At 40.9% G+C, this 21,425-nt stretch overlaps 2 protein-coding genes across 2 annotated transcripts in view; one reads left to right on the top strand and one right to left on the bottom strand.

Moving 5' to 3' along the window:
• The window catches only part of FN3KRP (fructosamine 3 kinase related protein), a 31,441-nt gene that overhangs the window by 9,095 nt on the left and 921 nt on the right, over nt 1–21,425 (bottom strand). The window lies entirely within an intron of this gene.
• On the top strand, nt 1,922–18,533 carry RAB40B (RAB40B, member RAS oncogene family). The gene is made up of 6 exons (XM_028717210.2): nt 1,922–2,780; nt 13,757–13,817; nt 14,432–14,492; nt 14,816–14,893; nt 15,992–16,214; nt 17,449–18,533. Exons 1-6 carry the CDS (start codon nt 2,639–2,641, stop codon nt 17,718–17,720), a joined length of 837 nt encoding a protein of 278 aa, XP_028573043.2. The 5' UTR covers nt 1,922–2,638; the 3' UTR covers nt 17,721–18,533.

A 21,425-nucleotide genomic window follows, 5' to 3' on the forward strand; every position in this document is an offset into this window, starting at 1 on the left:
CAGCTGTGTACTGGCTGACAATATCTACCAGAAAAGAGAAGGTAATTGGTATGTGCTGCCTTTCATTTGCTAGCTTTAGATGTATAAATGGAAAATACCTCTTATCTTTTTCTACTGGAAGCACCACTATAAGTGCATGTTCATGTCTCTGGGTAGGTTGAAGGTTAGTTCAGGAAGGATGCAAGCATTTTTACAAGCCATCTCCCAAACTTGCTAGTTTCCTGTGCACAGAGAGCATTCAAACATAAAATCCCCCATCTCCTTTCTAAATTGTACAGTGACATACCCTTTAGTAATGTATACTGTAAATCATTCTTCCGACCAATGAGATGTTAAAGATCAGTGACTCAGCTAGTTTCTGAGAAAAGATAGTCTTGCGAAACGAAAAAGCACGACAATAACAAAAAAAAATACTGTTTGTATTTTGTGCCTTCATGTTATTCTTATCTGTCTGGATGTGGATCTTTCTTTCCAAGTCTTCTCCTCAGTCCCTCTCATGCCTGTTGACAGCACTATTTACCTTACGGATAAGGGACACAGCCTAGCTTCATAGGTTATTTTTTCTTTTCGTTTGCTGTTAACATTTGACCCATTGCCAAGTCTTGCTGCTTCTCTTTTATAAACACGCCCATTCTCTTCAGTCCCCTCTAGCTCATGCTAGATTACTTCATGCCCTTACTATTGCCAGTTTCTCATCTCTAGCCTTCCTCTTTCATTCTTCAATTCTTACCTCTATCCAAAATTCGACTTCCAAATGTACTGTATTCATCTCTATTGTATTAAACAGCCTCTTCAAACCACTTCTGACTTCTCATACTTATCTGCTATGTGCGCCCTGTTCTTAATTTGAAAATCTACCCACCACTTTGACCACACCAAGCTCTTGACCCTGGCTTTTCCTTAAATCTCCACCTCCACCAATCTCATCCAACCAAAGCTCATGCTTCTTTCAATTACATGCTCATTCTTCCTTGCTGCCCCCGCAACATAGGGTGAATACATATGCCAGTTGTCCATTCCTTCTAATATTTCTTAGATCTCATCTTCCACGTGGTCTTTGATTTATCCTTTTAATATACATTCCCAACTGCAACCCAGTTTTAAGTATATGCAACATTTGCCCACGCATTTCTCTCTCTGTCCTTAGTTTCCATACTTTCTATTTTAGATTTAAGCACCTTTGAAGCAGGTTGCTACCTGTGTTATCCATGTAATTATGTATGTACTGTACAGCATGTGCACAATAACAGGGTACCAATAAATAACAACTTCTTCCTTTAAACTTTAAACTTGTGAGGTGTAAATCCACCCAACAATCCTGCCAGGTGAAGGGCATATGGTTTGCCACTGTTGGAGGCAGAATTTAAGTCATGGTTGATCTGATTCTACATTTGTCCTTATGAATGCCATTCTAGAATAGTTTGTTAGCAGAATCATATATTCTACTGCCTCTGAGCCCTGCTCTGACATTTCGTTCTGTACGCTGCAGTTCCATCAGTCGTCACTCTTATCCAGAGGCCACGATTTTCTCTATTTTGTAAGCCCCAGTTCGACAGACGTGGGCTGGAGGCTGGACTCCAACCGGAGAGCGCTAAAGCGCGCTCACGCGTAACTGCACAGCAGCACATGCCTCATCCTCCAATGTGTAAACACAGCCGCGCAGCGCCCACCGCCCAGCGCCACAGTGACTGGCGTGCGCGCCAGCCAATACCTCGGAAGAGATACCCCAGCAACTGAATTGTTGGTGCTTGAGGGGGCGGGTGCGCGCCCGCCAATGCCTTCGGAGAGGTGGCGTTCGGAAGCCCAGCCGTACCAATGGGAAAAATGGAGTGTGGGGGCGGGGCCCTTTTCTTCCAATGGCAGCGGTGGAGGGCGGGGCCTCGGGAGCCGCGCCCCCATGGGCACAGGAGGGTAGGTGTTGGTTGGAGAGGCTGTCACTGGGTGTTGCGTTGGGAGCGAGGTCGGTCGGTGGGGAGGCGGCGGCGGCAGCGACGGCAACGGCGCCTCTCGAGGGGCTCGAGCAGCGGCGAAGAGTTGTGGCGACGGCAGCCGAGAGGGTCCCCCGTTGCCTTCCTCGGCAAGCACAGATCCTATTCCCCCGTTCCTCGTCGGTCGTGACGGGCTCTCCCCTTCTTCTCTTTCGCTGCGACTGAGCGCGCCCAGCCAGGCAGGTTGGACGGGAGCGGCCGCCTTCGGTTCTCTTGGTCGTCAGCTGCGCCAGCCTAGCTCCACGCATGCCGGCCTCGTGGGTGCGTGGCCGCGGATGGCGCCGTTGAAAAGTCCTCCTCCGCTGTCACGGTTGTGCGGGGACCTCGCGGCGCCCACTGCCTCTCGCCTCCCACTGCTGGAAACGTGAGGCGACCCCCTCCTCCTCCTCCTCTTGGCGGCAACCCACCCGAACCTGCTGCGAGCTCCCCCCGCAATCTCTGCTGCTGCCCTCGGCGACGCGCTCCGCGGGGCGGCTTCTTCGAACATGCCTTTGCGCCTGTGCTGCTGCTCTCCGCCGCCGTCCGTGACGCTCTCGGTGCCGCCACAGCTTTTCGTTGGGTGCCTCTCATGGGCGCTGGGAACTGACTCCCCGCAGGGGCTTCTGTGAGGCCGAAGGGAGAGGAGGAGCGGGGAGCGGTGGCGAAAGAGGATGAACCACGTGGGCAGCCCTGTGAAAGCTTATGACTTCTTGCTGAAATTCCTGCTGGTGGGCGACAGCGACGTGGGCAAAGGAGAGATACTAGCCAGCCTGGAGGATGGAGCCACCGAGTCGCCTTACGGGTACAATATGGGTAAGCAGCAACGGGGTTGTACCTGCGGCCAAGCTCTAGGCTAGCCTCGGTTATTGGGAGGCAGGTAGCTCTTTCTTACACCTGTAGACTGCACGGAGGAAGGTAGTGTTTGTGCAGGGCTGCCTTTCGCGATTACTGAGTCACCGCAGACACCTCCCACACCTTGGCAGTTATAGGGCAGGGCTTCCATGACAGGGCATCTGCCTTCCCAGCTGCCTTGAGCTTTCTGGTAGCCTTCTTTAGAAACTGAAGGAAAGCCCATCGGCTACTGGCTGACGTGTTGCCGTCATCTGCTTTGATTATGCTTCCCTACGATCCACCTTTAGGTTATTGCAAATAATCAGGTTTCACACACCTCCCTTAACGTTTAAAGGTTGCCCATCAACTGAATTACAAGGTGTGAGCCCAAATGCACTGTAAAATTTCCTCATGAGTCAGTAAAGTTTATGTTGTCATGTAGATGTAATGGCCATGGTCAGATTAGCTTGGTGAAACTAAGTGTTCTGTAGAGCCAGCAGAGCTACAGGCAGAGGAGACCACAACCCAAAAAGAACCAAAGCACATACAAGGACACAGCCAAACAATTTTATTTGGGCCTCTTAAAGTCATTTAATCCTAGTGCTAAAATGAACTGCTGCCTCCACTTTGTTTTCTTGAAATCATGACAGTGATGCTCACATTCACACCAAATTAAAGGATGCACACTAAGTGGAGGAGATTAACATTTTGCTGTGCATATATCGTTGAAGAAGAGGAACGGTGTAAGTTTGTATTTGGGGTTTGCATTCTGTGCCAGGCCAGCAAGCTTGTGCTGTACAACTGCTTTGAGAAGTTACAAAGAATACCTCTTGTTAAATAGAGACTGGAAAGGTTTGCTATACAGATCTTGTGCTTCCACAGTTTGCTTAGAGTGACCCATCGAGAATGCTGAGTATTGGTGGAGATTTTCATTTTTTGAAAAATTAATCACTTTTGGAGTTCTTGCTGGTAGCTGTCTGCTGTTTTAAAAGTATAAACTATATGACCATATGCAGCAGAGTGGGGAACTTTTTTTAAAAGTTGAGGACCACATTTCATCAGGGAAAAGTGGTCTCAGGCTGCCTGCTTACTGGCAGTAGATACACTGTCGGAGGAAGCGTGGTGCGGTGGGTGCAATTTGCCCTGGGCGTCTTCGGCGTGGGGGGTGGCATTGCCGTGCCACCCCCCTGGGACGCTCGCTGTGGGCTGCGCCCCCCTGGGACGCATGTGCGCCGCTCTGGGTGCCGGAGCAGCTAGCTCTGCCTCTGAGTAGATAGGTCTGAAGCCAAAAGTGGCTGGGGATACCCCATTCATCTGCCGTGAACCTCCCTTTTAAACTCTACCTTACACCCACCAATGCACTTATTCATTCATTCTCACACTGCCCCTATGCACGTACAGCTATACACCTTCCTTTCTCAGCATCCAGAATGCTATCTCTACCTCCACTGGTAGCTCACGTGGTTTCCGTTGTGGACACTGACAAACATACTTTACTTTATCAGCACCTGACAGGGAAATGGTCATGTGATGATTTCTTCCATCAGGAGCTTGTTTCTAGGGTAAAGACCAAGGAAAACAATGTACATTACCCCAATGTAGCATATATCTTTCTTCTTGTAGCTGCAAACATGGTGACTGGCTAGCCCATTTTTCTGTCTGAGGTGGAAGAGCAAATGCTTCCAACTCACCCACTGCCAAGACAAGGTGTCTAGTACTCAAAGGTAGTCAATTTATTTTGCACATGAGACAGAAAATCCCACAAGTGTCTCTCCCCTTCTTTGCAGTAAAAATACGGCAAATTAAATAACTTTCGATTTACTACCCTTTCATGACACCCCATAGCTGTCTAAGGCAGCTGTCTCTGCCTAATGGTAGCGCTGGCTCTCACAGGAGGTTAAGTATAGGCTCTGAATGGTATTACCCTAATAAACAGAGAGTGAAGAATTCACCACATGTATCTTAATCAAGATGATGAATTTTTTTAGCCTACTGATATGCAAAATATTTAGAACAGTGCAAGACATCTGGACATCCGCCTAAAAGTAGTAAAGGTGGATAAGGATCTGAATTATGTTTTTAAAAAAGCAAAAGACGAGAATAAGTATAGCACAAGATTATAATAGCACTACCAAGTGTTTCTGAAGAACTGATATGGATAGGATGAGTATTTTTGGCATTAACACTGGAACATTTATTTATAGTTCATTCCTTCATTGAACCTGACAAATGAGAGGCTCAGACCATGTCAGATGCAGCTGAAAACCTGAACCTATGCATCTCTTTAATTTGATTTGATGCAAAGCAAAATAAAAACTTCTTAAGAATATGATTCCACATCAAAAATTTAATGAGTTCATTTTTGACGATGGCTGAACCATCAAATGGCGGACTTGTCACTGACTTCAGTAGCAGCAGGATTGCACCCATGCAGTCCAGTTCTAAACATTATTCAAATGTAATTAATGGGACTAACTTCTTTGTAAATAAGCATAGAATTACATCATGATGATATGTGAACACCATCTTGCCTCTTCCCAGGAGAGATGGGGACTCACTTTTTGGTCATTCTTCACAGCATATTCTTATTGTAGCTATTTGCAGATATTCAGATAATAGTTTCAGTTCATGAGATTCTTGTGAGTACCTAGATTCAGCCTGCCATTTGAAATTGAGTCCTTCCCATCAAGCTGATCTGCCAATTGGTACCAAATCTGCTGGTAGCTGAAAAGGTAGACATTTCAAGTTGCAAACTGCAATAGACTTTAGTTGTGAACACTTCTAGCTTTCCTTATGTCTGTTGATAAATGGTAAAATGAACCCACAGAAATGAAGCACTAATCATTGACTCTACTCAAGAAAAAAAGATGAAACAATTTTGTGTGCACCATTTTGCTGATAATTTCAGTCTCCTTTCAAAGTGAAACCTTTTTTCATTTGCTTTATGCTTGAGGGGGAAATGCTGCCTGTGCCATTAAATAAAAATAATTATAACTACTTGGGGCAAAGCTGGTAATTATTTTCTGCATGCACCCATTCCTATTGGGTGCCAGAAGCCTTGAGGCATGGGGCAATGGTAGGGTCAGGGTGGAGATGTCTGAAGAAGAAAAAACACTTCAAGAAATGTGCTGTGTTTCTGTACAACAAGGACAGCAAATATGTGCATCATACACCGCCCAGTAGAAAAGTTCATCTTAGTTATTTCTGTATCCAGAAGAGTGTATTAGGGAGTAGAGAGTGTTCAAGAGACGAACTGATTCACAATGGCTCAGTTCGGATGCCATATTTGTAATGGTTTGGAGAGTCAGGAACATGCCACAAGTTCACTTACACCCTCTCCTTTCTCTGCTGAGCGCCTTCATCTGTTCCTGGTTTTCCTCATTAGAATTGATGTGAGGGCTAAAGAGGGAATGCTTTGTATGCTTTTATCTCTAAAGCATACAAATCCACTTTAAATATTGGTTGGTTTTGAAAAATATATATCTAAAGACTCTGTCTATCCCTTCCTAGGTACACACGTCCAATTTTTTTTAAGGGAGCAGGAGATGTAACAGCTATTTTTCCTATTTATTATACAGACTATTGCACTAAAGGCATTGGAAAAGAATGTGAAGCAGTATCACGCAAAGGCTAAACTGTTGTTGGGGCACATGTCAGAAATGTCCTTGGTCTGTGGGTTAGAAACAAAACAAAATGGTCAGACATCACTTAGGCCTATAATGCTAAAGCCTTTTCTTCCCTAATTACCACAGTTCCTTTGTGGATGACTTGCTTTTTTGAACCTAAGTTATGTGGTAATTTTTTGACCGTTATCGGGCCTAGTAAACACAGTGCATTGTCATCAAATGTTAGACTGCATTGGCAGGTTTTTCAGGTTTAACTGTTGAGTAATGTATGGGAGAGTTAAGAAGTAAAATACACTCCTCACAGAAAGCATATTCTCCTTTTGTGTGCAATGGGTTCACACAGGTCTTTTATAATTAGAAGACTGACAATGCAATCTGGTACATGTCTATTCAAAAGTAACTCCCATTTGGTTTATTTATTATAAATATTTTAATAAATATAAATATATTGTCTTCTGGCTTTTCATAGGGACCCTGTGCATTGATTAAAACAATATACCATCCATAAACTAATAAAGACTAAACTTAGAACTAAACTAAAAACTAGAAGCCATATGTTAAAATATGTGGGGAAGGGCGGAGAGACAAAACCAAACTGAAAGACATGGCAAAACAAACAAGGTTTTGTAGCCACACTGAAATGCAAATAGCTAAGTCATGAATCAGGCAGGCATCCTAGTGCTGGGAGCTTTATAGGCAGTTACACTACTTCAAATTGTGCTAAGAAACAAACTGGGAAAGAATGCAGAGTTCTGAAAGGGAAATCCTAGATGCAATCTAGGCTGCTGTGTTTTGCAGCAGCTGACATTTGCATGGACGGAATGTAAACTACTGGAGAAATTTAAGAATCCACGTCCATTGCTGTGCCTACTTTTACACCTGGCTCCACCCACCAATGGGGTGCAGCCCCACAGGGGACCCATGAGGGAATGTGATCTTCAGGCTGTGAAAGGCTCCCCTTCCTGCAATAGGACATGATCGCACAACCTGTCAGCTTAGACAGGTATCCTTTACCACACTGTGCAGAAAGCAGGATTCTATCCTACACCTTAAAAGCTACTTTATGATGATCATAGAATCAGAGAATTGTTGAGTTGGAAGGGATCCCATGGGTCATCTAGTCCAATCCCCTGCAAGGCCAGAGTCACAGCTATATAAAATTGGTATATAAAATTTGTATACAATAGAAATTATCCAAGGCAGTAATCCTGGCTGGGTCAAAGCAAGGTAACTGTTGTCTTTGCCTGGTAGCCATTATGAATTCCCAGAAGGATTCTAAGATTTTAAGAGAAAGCACTGGGCATAGTAACATAGTAACGGAGGGAGCTGCCTTATACTGAGTCCATCTGTTTCAGTACTGTCCAAATTGACTGCCAGTGGCTGCAAAGGGAGATGATTTCTGGAAACACATGTTCCCCTCATACCAGGGGTATAGAGCCTGATAACTAGTGATTTACTGTCACAGTAAAAGTGAGCTTCTTTCTGGCAGCTGAGCACAGGCATGGGCATGCTATTCTTAATTTTAAAAATGATTTTGCTAGTTACAGCACGAATCAAACACCTACTTGCTCCTCATTTGTTGTGCTGCGTTGGGTGTTGCAATCTATTACAGATGCAAATTGTCTCATGCTAGGCATAATTGCCAAATGTGGCAGAATTTTGGAATAGGTGCAATGAATCATGCTTAAAACGAGATAATGACTAATAGCTTATGAGCGCAGGGGAGGAAGAGAATAAAACAACAGAATTTAGTCTGTAAAATCTGTGCACAATATTTGAAGGAAGCTCCATCCTCAATGCATGTCTGTTAATGTATTTCAAAGAATGGCACTTGCATTACTGAAAGCCTCTGTGGTTGGTCTGTGGTAATTTTATACCTCAGTAACTCTCTTCTTTTTGAAATTAAATGTTTTGTGTCTATTCAAAACAACTGTTGAAAAGTCCAGTTCTTCCTCCCCTTTCTGATGGCACTTAGAGTCATAGTTATCAAAAGTAAACTTATTTTGTAATTTTTTAGTTGAAAAATTATTAACATATGCTCCTAGGCCATTGTACAGAAATAAGTCCCTGTTTACAGGTTCAGAAGCTATGAAGAAACAAAAGGGAAGGGAAGTGGAGCTGCACTATCTGAAAGAAAGAAAGCGTTAAAAGACTACAATAATGAACTTTAGGAGTAAGGAAGAAACAAAGAAAAAAATCCAAATAGCACATCAAGACAGAAGTTTTAAAAACTGTTTCTTCATGAGATGAAGGGGCTGGTCAAAAATATAAAGGGAAAATAGTCCTAGACATAAGAAAGAAAGCATGGGGATAAGAAATATAACCATATAGTAGAGATTTAATTAAAAACATCAGTGCTTTATTAACAGAGGGACCAAAGAGAAAAATGGAAAGCAACAGATAGAAAAAGGGGCAAAAACATGAACAGACGTAACCTTCATATCTATTCATATTCTTGCCCCTTTTTCTATCAGTATTCCTTCCTGTACTGCTTTATGTGACGTTTAAACTTCTTTTATTAACCTTTAAGAAGTTTAAACTTCATGAAGACTGTGAAGGGAAATATATAGAGAGGTATAAAATGACTGAAGAATTAGGAAAGAAAGCAGAAAAGAGAAAACAGAAATAATATGTTTAAACTGAGAAACAGGAAGATCAGTGAACAAGACATTTTAGTAGTTAACACAAGGTAGGCTGTAGGTCTGAATAAGAATGTTCACTGATATTAAGAACAAATTTAGAAATCTTATAGAAATAAAATTGGCAGAACTTAGGTAGACATGTGAGCGGAAATAGAAAGAGATCAAAGATAACACCAAAACCCTTTAACTGTAGAAAAGACTGAAGGTTGGTGCCAATTGGAACTTTGGAAGAGAAGGCAAAGTATCTTTTGCACAGTGACATCCAGGCAGATACAGACAATTTGAAATAAAGTATTGGTAAAGGGGAGGGGAGGACCAAACAATAGAGCTTGAAATCATTCGTATAACAGTGGCACATTGCAAGCCACAAGAATAAATTGGATTGCTAAGAGAAAGCATATAAAGAGTGAAGAGAAGAGGGCTTAGAATAATAATTGAGGAAGACTTAAACGAAGCTTTTATGACACAGGAGTGAAAGCAGGAGTGTCCAGTCCCAAAGAACTGTAAAAGAAGCACATATTGATCACCTGTACCCAAAGCTGATGAAAGTACATACAGAGAAAGCTGGTGCATTTCAGCATATAATACCACTTTAGATTTTCCACAGAGCAATCTCACTAGAATGTTTGAGTCAAAAACCAGCTGAAGAAGACCATAAAACATAGATGAAAGAAAATGTCACATTTAGATAAGATTAAGAGGAGCAGTTAAGTCCCCCCGATCTAAATCAATTTTAGTAAATATTGGGCCCTCACCACCACACACAATTTACCTCTTTTGTTTTCGTCAGGCGTTGTCTCATCTTGCTTTAAAAATGCTAGCTTCCCAAAGCTGGGGGGGGGGGGAATATATGTAGACAATTTTATGACTGTTGGAAACTAGCATATTCAAAGCAAGAAGAAACAATGCTTGAAGAAAGGTATAGGTAAGAGAAAAACAAATCAATATTTACTAAAATGGGAGAGGGAATTGGATCAAGAAGATAAGCAGTACATTGAAGTGAAGAAAAAATAGAAATAGCATCAAATGTTCGAAAATGAAGAATAAGACAGTGTCCACACTATACCTTTAAAGCACATTCCCTTCCCTCAAAGAATTCTGGGTACTGTAGTTTAACCTCCAAAGAGTTATAATTTATAGCAACCAATAACAAACTTCAGCACTCAGAATACTTAGAGGAAAAGAATGTGCTTAAAATGCACTATAAAAGTATAGTGTGTATACTGCCTAAAGAGATACAATAAAATTGAAGGAGTAGGAGGAATAATAGAACAGGAAGAAAAAGGAGGTGATGAAAACAACCAACATAAATAACATTTCTGTTATTCATTCCTCATTACCTCTCTCTTCTTCTGACTGTAATATGCCTCCTACTCCTTCCATTTTATTAAGTTACTTATTTGGTACTTAGATTTACTGAAATCATTTAGAGTTGTTTCCAGGGAACTAAAACTTTTAAGATGGTGGTATTGGTGTACTTTTGATCATAGTCTAAACTGTTTGAAATCGCATCATAAAAGGCAAAACCCACAGCATTTCATAGTGCATGCGAATGATTAAACAATACTATCTTGCAGAGAAGCTGAAATTTAACGATGTTCTAATAGGGCATGCAGAACAACTATGTAGTACTTTGGTCAAGCTGGTGAATGTTAAATCTCGAGATCCTTGTATAATGTCATTCCTTGCTAGTTCAGAATGCTGTTGTCTAGCTGCTCTCCCTTCACATGTTGTCTTCCCTTAACTGCTACAGGACAGCCCAGTCCTCGAAATATATTTAAGCTGGGCCAACATAATCAGTTTGTATGCACATATTTTAATGCTGAAACCAACTTGTGTCCTGTTGCTTTAGTAGAGATCCTATAACTTTTTTGATTTGCACAGAACTCATGTGAAACAGAGGTCCCACCCCTTTTGCAAATATAAATATTTATGCTGGAACAGGGAGGCTGAGGGCGTGGGCCAAGTGAGCAGAGAGGAAGGATCTGGCACTATGCGGAATTCTCTGGTCAGTTGCAAAGAACAGGCCAAGCAAGGAGAGGTGGCAGACATATTATCACAACAATCCCCATCCTCCCTCAGTCTTAGCAAGGCCTTTTGCATGTTTGGTTTTCTTAAATGTCCCAGGGACTGATTCCTCAATGCCACCTTTTCATCTTCCTTTCTTCATTCCATTCCTTCATGCAACTAGTACTGTGAGATGTGACTGACAGCTCAAAGGACTAGGCTACTAAACCCTACTAATTCGGGGTATGATGCCAGAAATAAATGTTGTTCTTTTTTAACTTTGCATGCTGCAAGCTTAATGGTTGTGTAATTATACACTTTAAATCTGATAGACATACATAACTGTAGTAGAAACAGGTTATCAGAATTAAGAACTGCCCTCCATGGTTCCTGAAAATAATCAGATTGTGGTTGGACGCTTGGCAGAGTAAAATAAACTTGCCAAAGCAATTACATTTAATTTCTTGACTTTTAATGATATTAACTGATATTTTTCCACACAGTTGGTTTTTGATGCTTAAGTGTAAGCCAAATAATTTCAGTTAATAACCTGCATGTTTGCCTGATACCTGTAAAACTATTAGATTGTTATAAAACAAGGGATGGAGGATCTGTTACCATGGATATTGAAATAAAATCAGATATTACTTGATTAGCTTCTTAAACAGAGGCTGAAACAATGCCAAAATTTCAACTAGGGCAGGGCTACAATGATTACTTACAGTTACAGATGGGTAGCCGTGTTGGTCTGCCATAGTCAAAACAAAAAAAATTCCTTCCAGTAGCACCTTAAAGACCAACTAAGTTAGTTCTTGGTATGAGCTTTCGTGTGCATGCACACTTCTTCAGATACCAGTATCTGAAGAAGTGTGCATGCACACGAAAGCTCATACCAAGAACTAACTTAGTTGGTCTTTAAGGTGCTACTGGAAGGAATTTTTTTTGTAATGATTACTTAGTATTGGAAAAAGATGCTGCAGTGCTCTTTAGTTTCCTCCCTAAATGCTACTCCTGCCAAAATGAAAAAATGTGAATATGGAACTATTTGTCTGCCTTGAAGACAGCCACTATCTTCTTCCTTCCTACCCAAGCCCTGTAGCTCTCCGTGTCCAACAGAAAACATGGTAGTTTTATGCAACGTGTTAATTTAATGTAGATAAATTAATGCAGATTAGCCCCTTGCGTAGGCACTGTTAATCCATACTAAGAGACTTAATTAAATGCAGCCTGTTTGGAGCAAGGTTAAATGTAAATAAGCAAACAACATTTTCTCTTTTTTTAAAGAGTATCTACCCAGGACCTTAGATACTTTTTGCAGAGGATTTGTGCCTGTTTGAAGAGAGATACATTTACACAATGTGAGAATAGGAGAAACCAAGTACAAAGCCATTTATCACGCATAAATATCAGAATGTGATATGGAAAGAAAATTATATAAGCTATTACAATGTAAGAAGAAAAATGGAAGGCTTGGTTTTTGTATTTTATTGATTTTAATGATTTACAGTGGCAAAAAATATACAAATCTGAAGATACTTTTATGTAGTCTCTGGGGTCTTCATAAATTCATGAAACCAGATTTTGTCCTTCAGCACTGGACAGGTAGTTTTAAAAATGTGATAGTCAAAGTACTATAAATTATAAACATTTTAACAAGCAGATAAATTAAAAGGTTACATTTTGAGTGACTGTGTATCAAAATCTATGGGTTTTAAATATGCAATTATTACCTCAGCCCGCCCCAAGAGTTTACTTAAGTGTCTCATATGAGCCCTTAATAATCCCTCTCTGTCCCCTGACCTTTACAGGAGGGAAAAAAGGGCCACTCTACTGCTATAGAAGCCCTATGTCTGAAATTCTGACTCAGTCGCTAAATAAGCATACAGACAGAATAAAAATGAGTAGTCATCTTGTTCAGAATCAGGGGAGAGAGAGGGGGAAAATTGCTACAGGGAAGAAGTTGAAAAGTTGTTTCCTAAAATAAAGATTAAAAAACCCAAGAAGAAATAAGAAGAAGAAATAAGGTGATACTGAAACAGCAGCATATTGTGTAGCTAGGGTATTGGTGGGTAGCCTGGTTCTATTTTGTTGTTGTTATTAAAAGAACTACATAGGCATTCCTCATCTACAATTGCAAAACTGCTTTAATGATTGGAAGTAGGAGTCGATTGCTTAATCCAGAGATGTCATTGGCACAAGCCAATAGGCAGCTGAAGTATGCAACATTTTGGACAATTCTAATAAGCCCTAGAAATAATCAAGTGCAGGGCATAACATGTAATATTTCTCTCTGTCTCCTCTGAAAGGTTTTTTCACATATAGTTTGAAGCCTGTACAACGAACACTGCAAAAGCAGTCTGACTAAAGCCCTCATGGATAATCTTAGTAATAATAAAGTACACATGCTATACTACCCACCACCCATTGCCCTAAAAATCTGGTGCCCATTTAAAAAATGGGGTGGGGGTGGTGGCATGGCTGTCCCTAGCAGCTTCTGCATGCAAAGTGGGTGCTTTTCCACTGGCCCTTCCCTATATATTGGACTTTTAAAAAAAACAAAAATGGGTTGGTACTATTAAAGTGATTTAACATAGGCATTTCTCGCTTGGTCGCTTTCTAGAGTGAAAAAAATAGGCATGCTTTTAGTATTTTAAAATTCTGCCTTACCTCCTCCCATCCCCAGGTATTGATTACAAGACGACAACAATACTCCTGGATGGCCGTCGAATAAAGCTGCAGCTCTGGTAACTTTGCATTATGTTCTCTGTTTGGATTGTGCCATTGTGCTTTGAAAACAGTTCATAGTGGGCGTAATACTGCTTGGATGTGATGTCATATTTACTGTAAAGTTGACTACAAATATTTAATTCTTATAACAGTTAAGAACAGGTCATACTACCCACCAGCCTTTTGTACTAAAGAGCTATAGTTGAGGACAAGGGAGCAACTGTGAAATTAATGGGTTTCTCTGTATATGTGCAAGGAGCCTAAGTAATATTAAATGATTGGTGAATTTATTATAGGAGTACATAATCACCCATGTAGATTCAGTAGATGATCCTGCTGAAATGCATGATGTCCATGTGGTTTAGTGGCTAGAGTACTGGACTCGCACCTGGAAGACCAGGGTTCAAATTCCCACTTATCCATGAAGCTCACTGAGTGATCTTGGACCAGTCTCTGTCTTTCAGCCTCACATACCTAACATACCTAACCTGGACTGCTTTTCCCACTAAGGCAAAGGGTAGAATACTAATAAAGAGAGCAAAACAGAAAGACCAGCTAAGAATTCAACAAGAACACTGTTATTCAGAATGGAAAGGGCTATGTATTTTTAACTGTATTTTACCTTCCACAGGGACACATCTGGGCAAGGCAGATTCTGCACCATATTTCGTTCCTATTCCAGAGGGGCCCAGGTAATCACAATTCTGCCATCTCTAAAATATGTCACTGTAAAGAATTAACTAAAAAGAAAAGAGCTACAATAAGGGGTGGGGGGACTATACTTACTTATTGTACTACTTGCTTTCAAAAATTGTTATACAATTTGTTGCTGCTGAATAAAGGGAGCATCCTTTGAGTCACCAGAAATAAATTTAGAGAAATATTCAGATTTGTTAAGTCCTCAGTCTGCTCCTCTTTTTCCTGGTTAAATAAAGGAATGGTTACACAAAATTGTGTGATGTACTGTGTACCTTATATATGTGTCAGGCTGATCTAATCTTCTTTATTCACTCAGGGTGTGATATTGGTATATGACATTACAAATCGCTGGTCATTTGATGGCATTGATCGATGGATAAAGGAAATAGATGAGGTAAGACACATCTCTGAATGTTTCATATAATGCCTAAGAAAATGATTGAACTACATGACGACTGAATGAGATGGCTAGAATGTGGGTGGCTGAAAACTCATGACAAATCCACCTGAAGGTGGTCTAAAACCCATTTGAAAGAGTTTGCAGTAGCAGGGAGCTTTCTTTTCTGCCATCAAAAGACTGTGTCACCTTAGAGTTGCTGTGGGTGGCAAATGGATACCTAACTGCATGTCTTGACTATCGAGGGAAGTAATTGACAGCTTGCTGTGACATGTGAGACATTTTGCAGATAAAATTGCTTATATCCTAAAAATTCCTTCCAGTAGCACCTTAAAGACCAACCAAGTTAGTTCTTGGTATGAGCTTTCGTGTGCATGCACACTTCTTCAGATACACTGAAACACTGAAAGCTCATACCAAGAACTAACTTAGTTGGTCTTTAAGGTGCTACTGGAAGGAATTTTTTGACTATGGCAGACCAACACGGCTACCTATCTGTAACTTGCTTATATCCTGTTTGCCTTAAAGTCATTCCCTTTCTCAAACACTATATTTGGACTTGGATGACACCAACTCTTGTCCAGTTCCTGATCTTCCTCTTATAACATGCAGCAGGTGGCCTGTCAGATGATTCCAAGCATTCCTGGTGCTTATTCTACCTTGATCAATAGCAGTTTGACTTCTGGCTTGGTTTTCAAACTGGGACTGCTGTAGTTGCCTTGGTGAATGATTTTCATCTTCAGTTGGCTGTGGTAACTCTATCAGACACATTTGATATGATCAACGAGAAAGTTTATTCTTGAAACTTTTACATACCCATAATTCTATGTTGAAGGGTTGTTGTTTTTTAAAAAAATAAAAATTCTGCAACTTATATTTGGCAAAGCAGTACATTTTTTTACCACCTGCTGATTCTGTTTGGTTATTATATTTTCTTGTATTGGGTTTTCTTGATGGAATCCACCTATAGCACAGCACTATGGACAAAGGGAATTAAAGAGTTTGTTGTTACTGTTGTTGTTAATAATCAGTATTTTGTTGAAGAAGAGGGTGAGAGACTTCTAAGCTAACATTTTGCTGTCTATCTTTACTTAGCATGCTCCTGGTGTACCCAAAATCCTTGTTGGCAACCGCCTGCATCTGGCCTTCAAACGACAAGTATCTACTGAGCAGGCACAGGCCTATGCTGAAAGATTAGGCATGACATTCTTTGAAGTAAGCCCACTCTGTAATTTCAACATCACAGAGTCCTTTACGGAACTTGCAAGGATTGTGTTAATGAGACATGGAATGGACCGGCTGTGGAGGCCAAACAAAGGTAAGTAACACAAAATCATTTGCTTTATTGCAGCGGGGCGTCTAACTCATGAGCCAGCTCTGGGCCAGCAAGCCACAGGAAGTGGTCCACTAGCCCCATGAAGCTTTTATCTCCTCATATCAGTGTTGTGACGCTGAGCACAAGATGAGGAGCTAATCTTTAAAGAACAGGCAGAGAGAATTGAAAAGGAATAGGAAGACTTTTGCCCCACTCAAAGAGAGAGGGAGAGAGTGTTGTGTATGTGTTTGCGTGAGAGAATGCTGTGTGCTTGCAGATGTGGTGAGTGTGGTGTATGTGTGTGTGAGAGAGAGTGCTCTGTGTGTGCACACATGCAGCATAAATTTACATTGGCCGTGCTGGGGAGCTATGTTAAAAAACTAATGGTGGTGAGCAGTATGCAGGTTGTAGATTAGCCACCCTGCTGTAAGCAGTATGACAATTGAGCGCCAAACTTTGGAGCACCCTTCCTCCCCACTCACTTCCCTTGTCTGCTTTAACCATGCTTAGCATTACATCTGTACTAGTACTGGACATGGTTAACATTTACAATTTCCAGAGAGTGAGCCATGCTAGTCTCTTGCAGCAAAAACAACAGTGTCTTGAACAAATTTATCATGGCAAAATCTTTCACTTCATCAGATGCACAAAGGAAACCGGTGCTTCATATTACCTCAGGTGTGATGGATTTGTTGGAAAGGCTTATAAATTGATAGCTCTCCTTCTCTAAGGTGGAAGGAAGGAGAATTTCTACCCCTAAATAATTTGAATAAGTACCTGCAAGCTATACATGGGTTGTTAGAGAAAAGGAGGTGACTAAAGTGGATGTTCAAGCACTGTTTACCTAAAATTTACTTCAGTGGGCCCCTGGAATTATGCTGCCATCTAGAGCTGGAGGTTGTAGTATTGCTTCAATTTAATTTAAATTTATTTATTTATTTGGCTGTTTTTCTTTTCAGGGGGAGGGTTGTGTGTTGTTAGAATTTTTTGAATTTTCTTCTTCCCCATTTTCCCCTTGTTAAATCGTTGCAACATCACCTTTATTCATGGAGGCAAGCCATAGTTATGGGGATTCAAGGTAGAATTAGGAAGGAACTTCAGAAGCAGTGAAAAGAAACAGAACCCGAGAGCTCTGAAAAATACAGTGAAGTCAAAGCTGTGCACTCGTGTCACCTTGTGGCTATTTAGAATCATGTTATGACTAATCTTAATTCATGTTTTTGTTTCTTGTTTTAAGTCCTGAGTTTGCAAGATCTTTGTTGCCGCGCCATAGTTTCATGCACCCCAGTGCACCTTGTGGACAAACTTCCACTCCCTGTTGCCTTAAGAAGCCATCTCAAATCGTTCTCTATGGCCAATGGACTTAATGCTCGGATGATGCACGGACGTTCCTACTCTCTCACTGCCAGCAACAACAACAAAAGAAATAGTCTGAAGAAAGCCAAAATTATCCGTCCACTCCAGAGCCCTCCGAAACACTGCACCAGAAATAGCTGTAAAATCTCCTAAGCCTCTGCTTGGAAAGGTTTGGGCCAGAGCCTTTAACACAAGGACTCATAGTCAGGTCTGTTGTATGTATTGCATTACAGAAACAGAACAAAAAAATTGCTATTTTAGAGTCATTTGTTTTAAATAATGCTGCTTCCAGATGTGTGATGCACTCTGTGCAAACAAAGGGATGTGAAACTTTGCTGTTGGGTTTTTTATATATCATTTTTTTGATGTGCATGAAGACTTTGTGTGTTTTATAAAGGGAATAATTTATCACACTACTCAGCTTTCGATGACACTAAATCTCAGAAGTGAGTTGTTTTAATTGCTCAAATATTGTTTAATCACTACATTTTATTAGCAGTTAAATAGGAATCAGTGTCAGTCTGTAGATGCAGGCAGTTTTTTAAACCACAATGTATTGTATACATTGTAAAAGCTACAAATTCTGTAGTGAAACAATTATTTGTGATGTTGCAGTAGAGCATCTGAAAATGGTTTTGTACTGTTTCCTCAGTGATTTTGAAGCACTGCTTTGAGCTACCAGTGTGTAAATGCAATATACACAAGATTTTCTCCCATCCATGTATAAAATATTTGATAAAAGTTTTGCTATGTTGTTTAGGGATTAATCTGTGGTTTATATGCTTATTTTTCTGGTAAATCTACATTTTTGTAATGGATATTCTAGTGATCAGTTATATTGCAAAATAAGCCAAAGACATCAGATGTATTTGCCACATAGCAGTAAGAAAAATGTGATTTGAAAAGCTGCTTTATTGGGGAAAGGACGCTATTTAAAAATAAAACTCTTTTTAAAAGCTCTAAAAAGTGCTGGAGTGGTTTTTCCTAGTTAAATATTTTCCTGGTCTCCCAAGACTTGAGGTAATGACTTTCATTTATAATTTGTTCAAGACTTGATTAAAGTGTCATCTCCTACCAGTTTTATCTGTGAAGTCAGGAAGAACATTGAACATTGAACAGCTACTCAGAATGGCTGGGGCAACCCAGTGAGATGGGTGGCGGCAAATAATAAACTTATTATTATTATTATTGGCTGATAGTTGGTTTTTAAGTAAACTGGGGGTATTTTTCCACTGCTGTGCTGTTCTGTTTTCAACTTATTTTGTTTTAATATGGTTTTGCTTTTTATTTTATATTGTACAGTTTGATTTGAACTGAAAACATTTCTGATGGTGTATTATGTTATTTTTTTACTCTGTTTTTCCTTTACTGGGCAGAGTTCTCTTAAGAACAACTGCCCTCTGTTACCCCCTTGGTTGCCCCCACCATCTTCCAGGTGAACAACCAGACACCATCAATAACACCTGTTGTTTCAGAGCTGCTACTGCAAGGGCAATATCATCTGCCTATGAATCTTAATTTATTATTGCAATCTACTATGGGAACATAAGATGCTGGACCAGACCAAAGGCCCACCTGTTCTCACAGTGACCAATGAGATGCCTCTGGGAAGTCCACAAGCAGGACATTAGCACAATAGCACTCTTCTTCACTTGTGCTCCTCAGCAATTAGTATTCAAAGGCATACCACCTTATGATACTGGAGGCAAAAAAGGCCATTACATTGATAGAAAAATTATGGAGAATAAGGCGAAGTTAACTCTTAAAGTCATCCAAGTTGGTGGCCATTGCTACATCATACAGTAGCTAATTCCACAGTAGCTAATTTTAATCACCCTTTTTGTAAATTGAAAAGCCCCAAGTGAAGTAAGCTTTCTGCATAGAGTTGTTCCAGCCCCTTGATCTTATTGGTTTCTCTTTTTTGCATCTTTTCCAGCTCTGCAGTATCATCTTTGAGATGAGCAGGATTTCAAGTACAACACACAAGATTTACACTTTCACTGAGTTATCCACCACAACCCCAAATACAGTGGTGCCTCGCAAGACGAAATTAATCCGTTCTGCGAGTCTCTTCGTCTTGCGGTTTTTTCGTCTTGTGAAGCACGGCTATTAGCGGCTTAGCGGCTATTAACGGCTTAGCGGCTTTAAGAAAAAGGAAACAAACTCTCAAGAACTCGCAAGACGTTTCGTCTTGTGAAGCAAGCCCATAGGGAAATTCGTCTTGTCAAAAAACGGAAAACCCTTTCGTCTAGCGAGTTTTTTGTCTTGCGAGGCATTCGTCTTGCGGGGCACCACTGTATATTTCCTGCTCAATCACCACTGGTTCAGTGTAAATGAGAAATTAGGGTGCTGTTGTTTTTTTGCTCTAATATACATCACTTTACACTTGCTTACACGGAATTACATTCACCATTTTAATGTCTATCCAGTCTGGAGAGATGGTCGCGAGTTCCTAACAATCCCTTTTCGTTTTTACCAGCCTACACAGTTTGCTGTCATCAGCAAAGTTGTTGACCTCATTGCTCACCCCCAATTCAAGACTGAATGTCTTAATTGGTACCCCTAGGCAAAGGTACTCAGAGCTTTTCTTCTCTTGTCTTTTTAAATTAAAAAACCAAAACAAATCCAGCCTTTAGCCCTCCTAGAAAGTAAGTTATGAAGCAAAATAGGCAGGTACCCAGTTTCTGTGAAATGAGCCAACCTGGCTGCTCCTGCCAGTCAGTATTTTTAGCCAATGAGTGAAGTCAAAGCTGTGATTGATAAGTGATTTGTTTGAAAACCAGCAATAGGAATTCCTGGCGTCAGCAGGATCCGCTGTTTCTCTGTCTCATGTTTGAAAAGCAGTATTCAAAAATAAAATTATTGCCAAGCATAAGCAAAATACACTTGCCAAGCCAACACACCACACCTCCATGTCACTTCATGTTCCTAATTGTGAAAGTGCTTGATGAAGAAGAAAGGGAGGAAATCATTTCCTAAGCACAGTGAACCACAAATGAAACACCAGAACAGAAATTGTAGTACTGTGTTGTTGTTTAGTCATTTAGTCGTTTCCGACTCTTCGTGACCCCATGGACCAGAGCACGCCAGGCACTGCTGTCTTCCACTGCCTTTTGCAGTTTGGTCAAACTCATGCTGGTAACTTCAAGAACACTATCCAACCATCTCGTCCTCTGTCGTCCCCTTCTCCTTGTGCCCTCCATCTTTCCCAACATCAGGGTCTTTTCCAGGGAGTTCAGGGTCTTTTCCAGGGAGTTGTAGTACTGTATATGGTAGTATATACCATATACTACCAGTGTGTTATTGAAACCAGCAATGTCCTTTGATTATATATGCCTTATGAAAAATCTGTGGTCTGAGCACTTGAAGGTTTATTCCTCAGCACATTGTCTTAAGCACAGCAACATGTGAAGCATACTGTTATAGGTCTTTAGATGCTAAATGCCCGGGTTTAATATATGTTGGAATATAATTAGAACTGGGGTCTTAAAATGTGTATTAGGTTCTGCAGACACACTTCAAAGCTCCTGACACTAACATGTGAGAAGCTTAATGAAGGCAGACTCTGTGTGCTAAGTGGGTGCCAGCCATGGCTAACCATGGAGAATCAACAAGTGTAAAAGTTAATTAACAGGTAATTTCCTTGTGACAAGCCTGGGGACAAGCCATTTAGGCGACACAAAGGGGTGAAAAGGTAAGCCTCATTTGCAAATGTGTGGGCCAGGGCTGGATTTAGGTTTGATGAGACCCTAAGCTACTGAAGGTAATGGGGCTCTTTATATGTCCAGCTGTCCTTTGTCAACAACAAATTGTTGCTGTTTTTTGTTTCAGGTAGGTAGCTGTGTTGGTCTGACACTG

The sequence above is a fragment of the Podarcis muralis genome, chromosome 2, assembly GCF_964188315.1.
Source record: "Podarcis muralis chromosome 2, rPodMur119.hap1.1, whole genome shotgun sequence".
Lineage (NCBI taxonomy): Eukaryota > Metazoa > Chordata > Lepidosauria > Squamata > Lacertidae > Podarcis > Podarcis muralis.

Excerpts from the sequence above, each read along its gene's own strand:
- RAB40B (XM_028717210.2), top strand. The coding sequence starts at position 2,639 with ATGAACCACGTGGGCAGCCCTGTGAAAGCTTATGACTTCTTGCTGAAA. Across the intron at positions 13,818-14,431 it reads CGAATAAAGCTGCAGCTCTG|GGACACATCTGGGCAAGGCA; the intron begins GTAACTTTGCAT and ends TACCTTCCACAG. Across the intron at positions 16,215-17,448 it reads GCTGTGGAGGCCAAACAAAG|TCCTGAGTTTGCAAGATCTT; the intron begins GTAAGTAACACA and ends TCTTGTTTTAAG.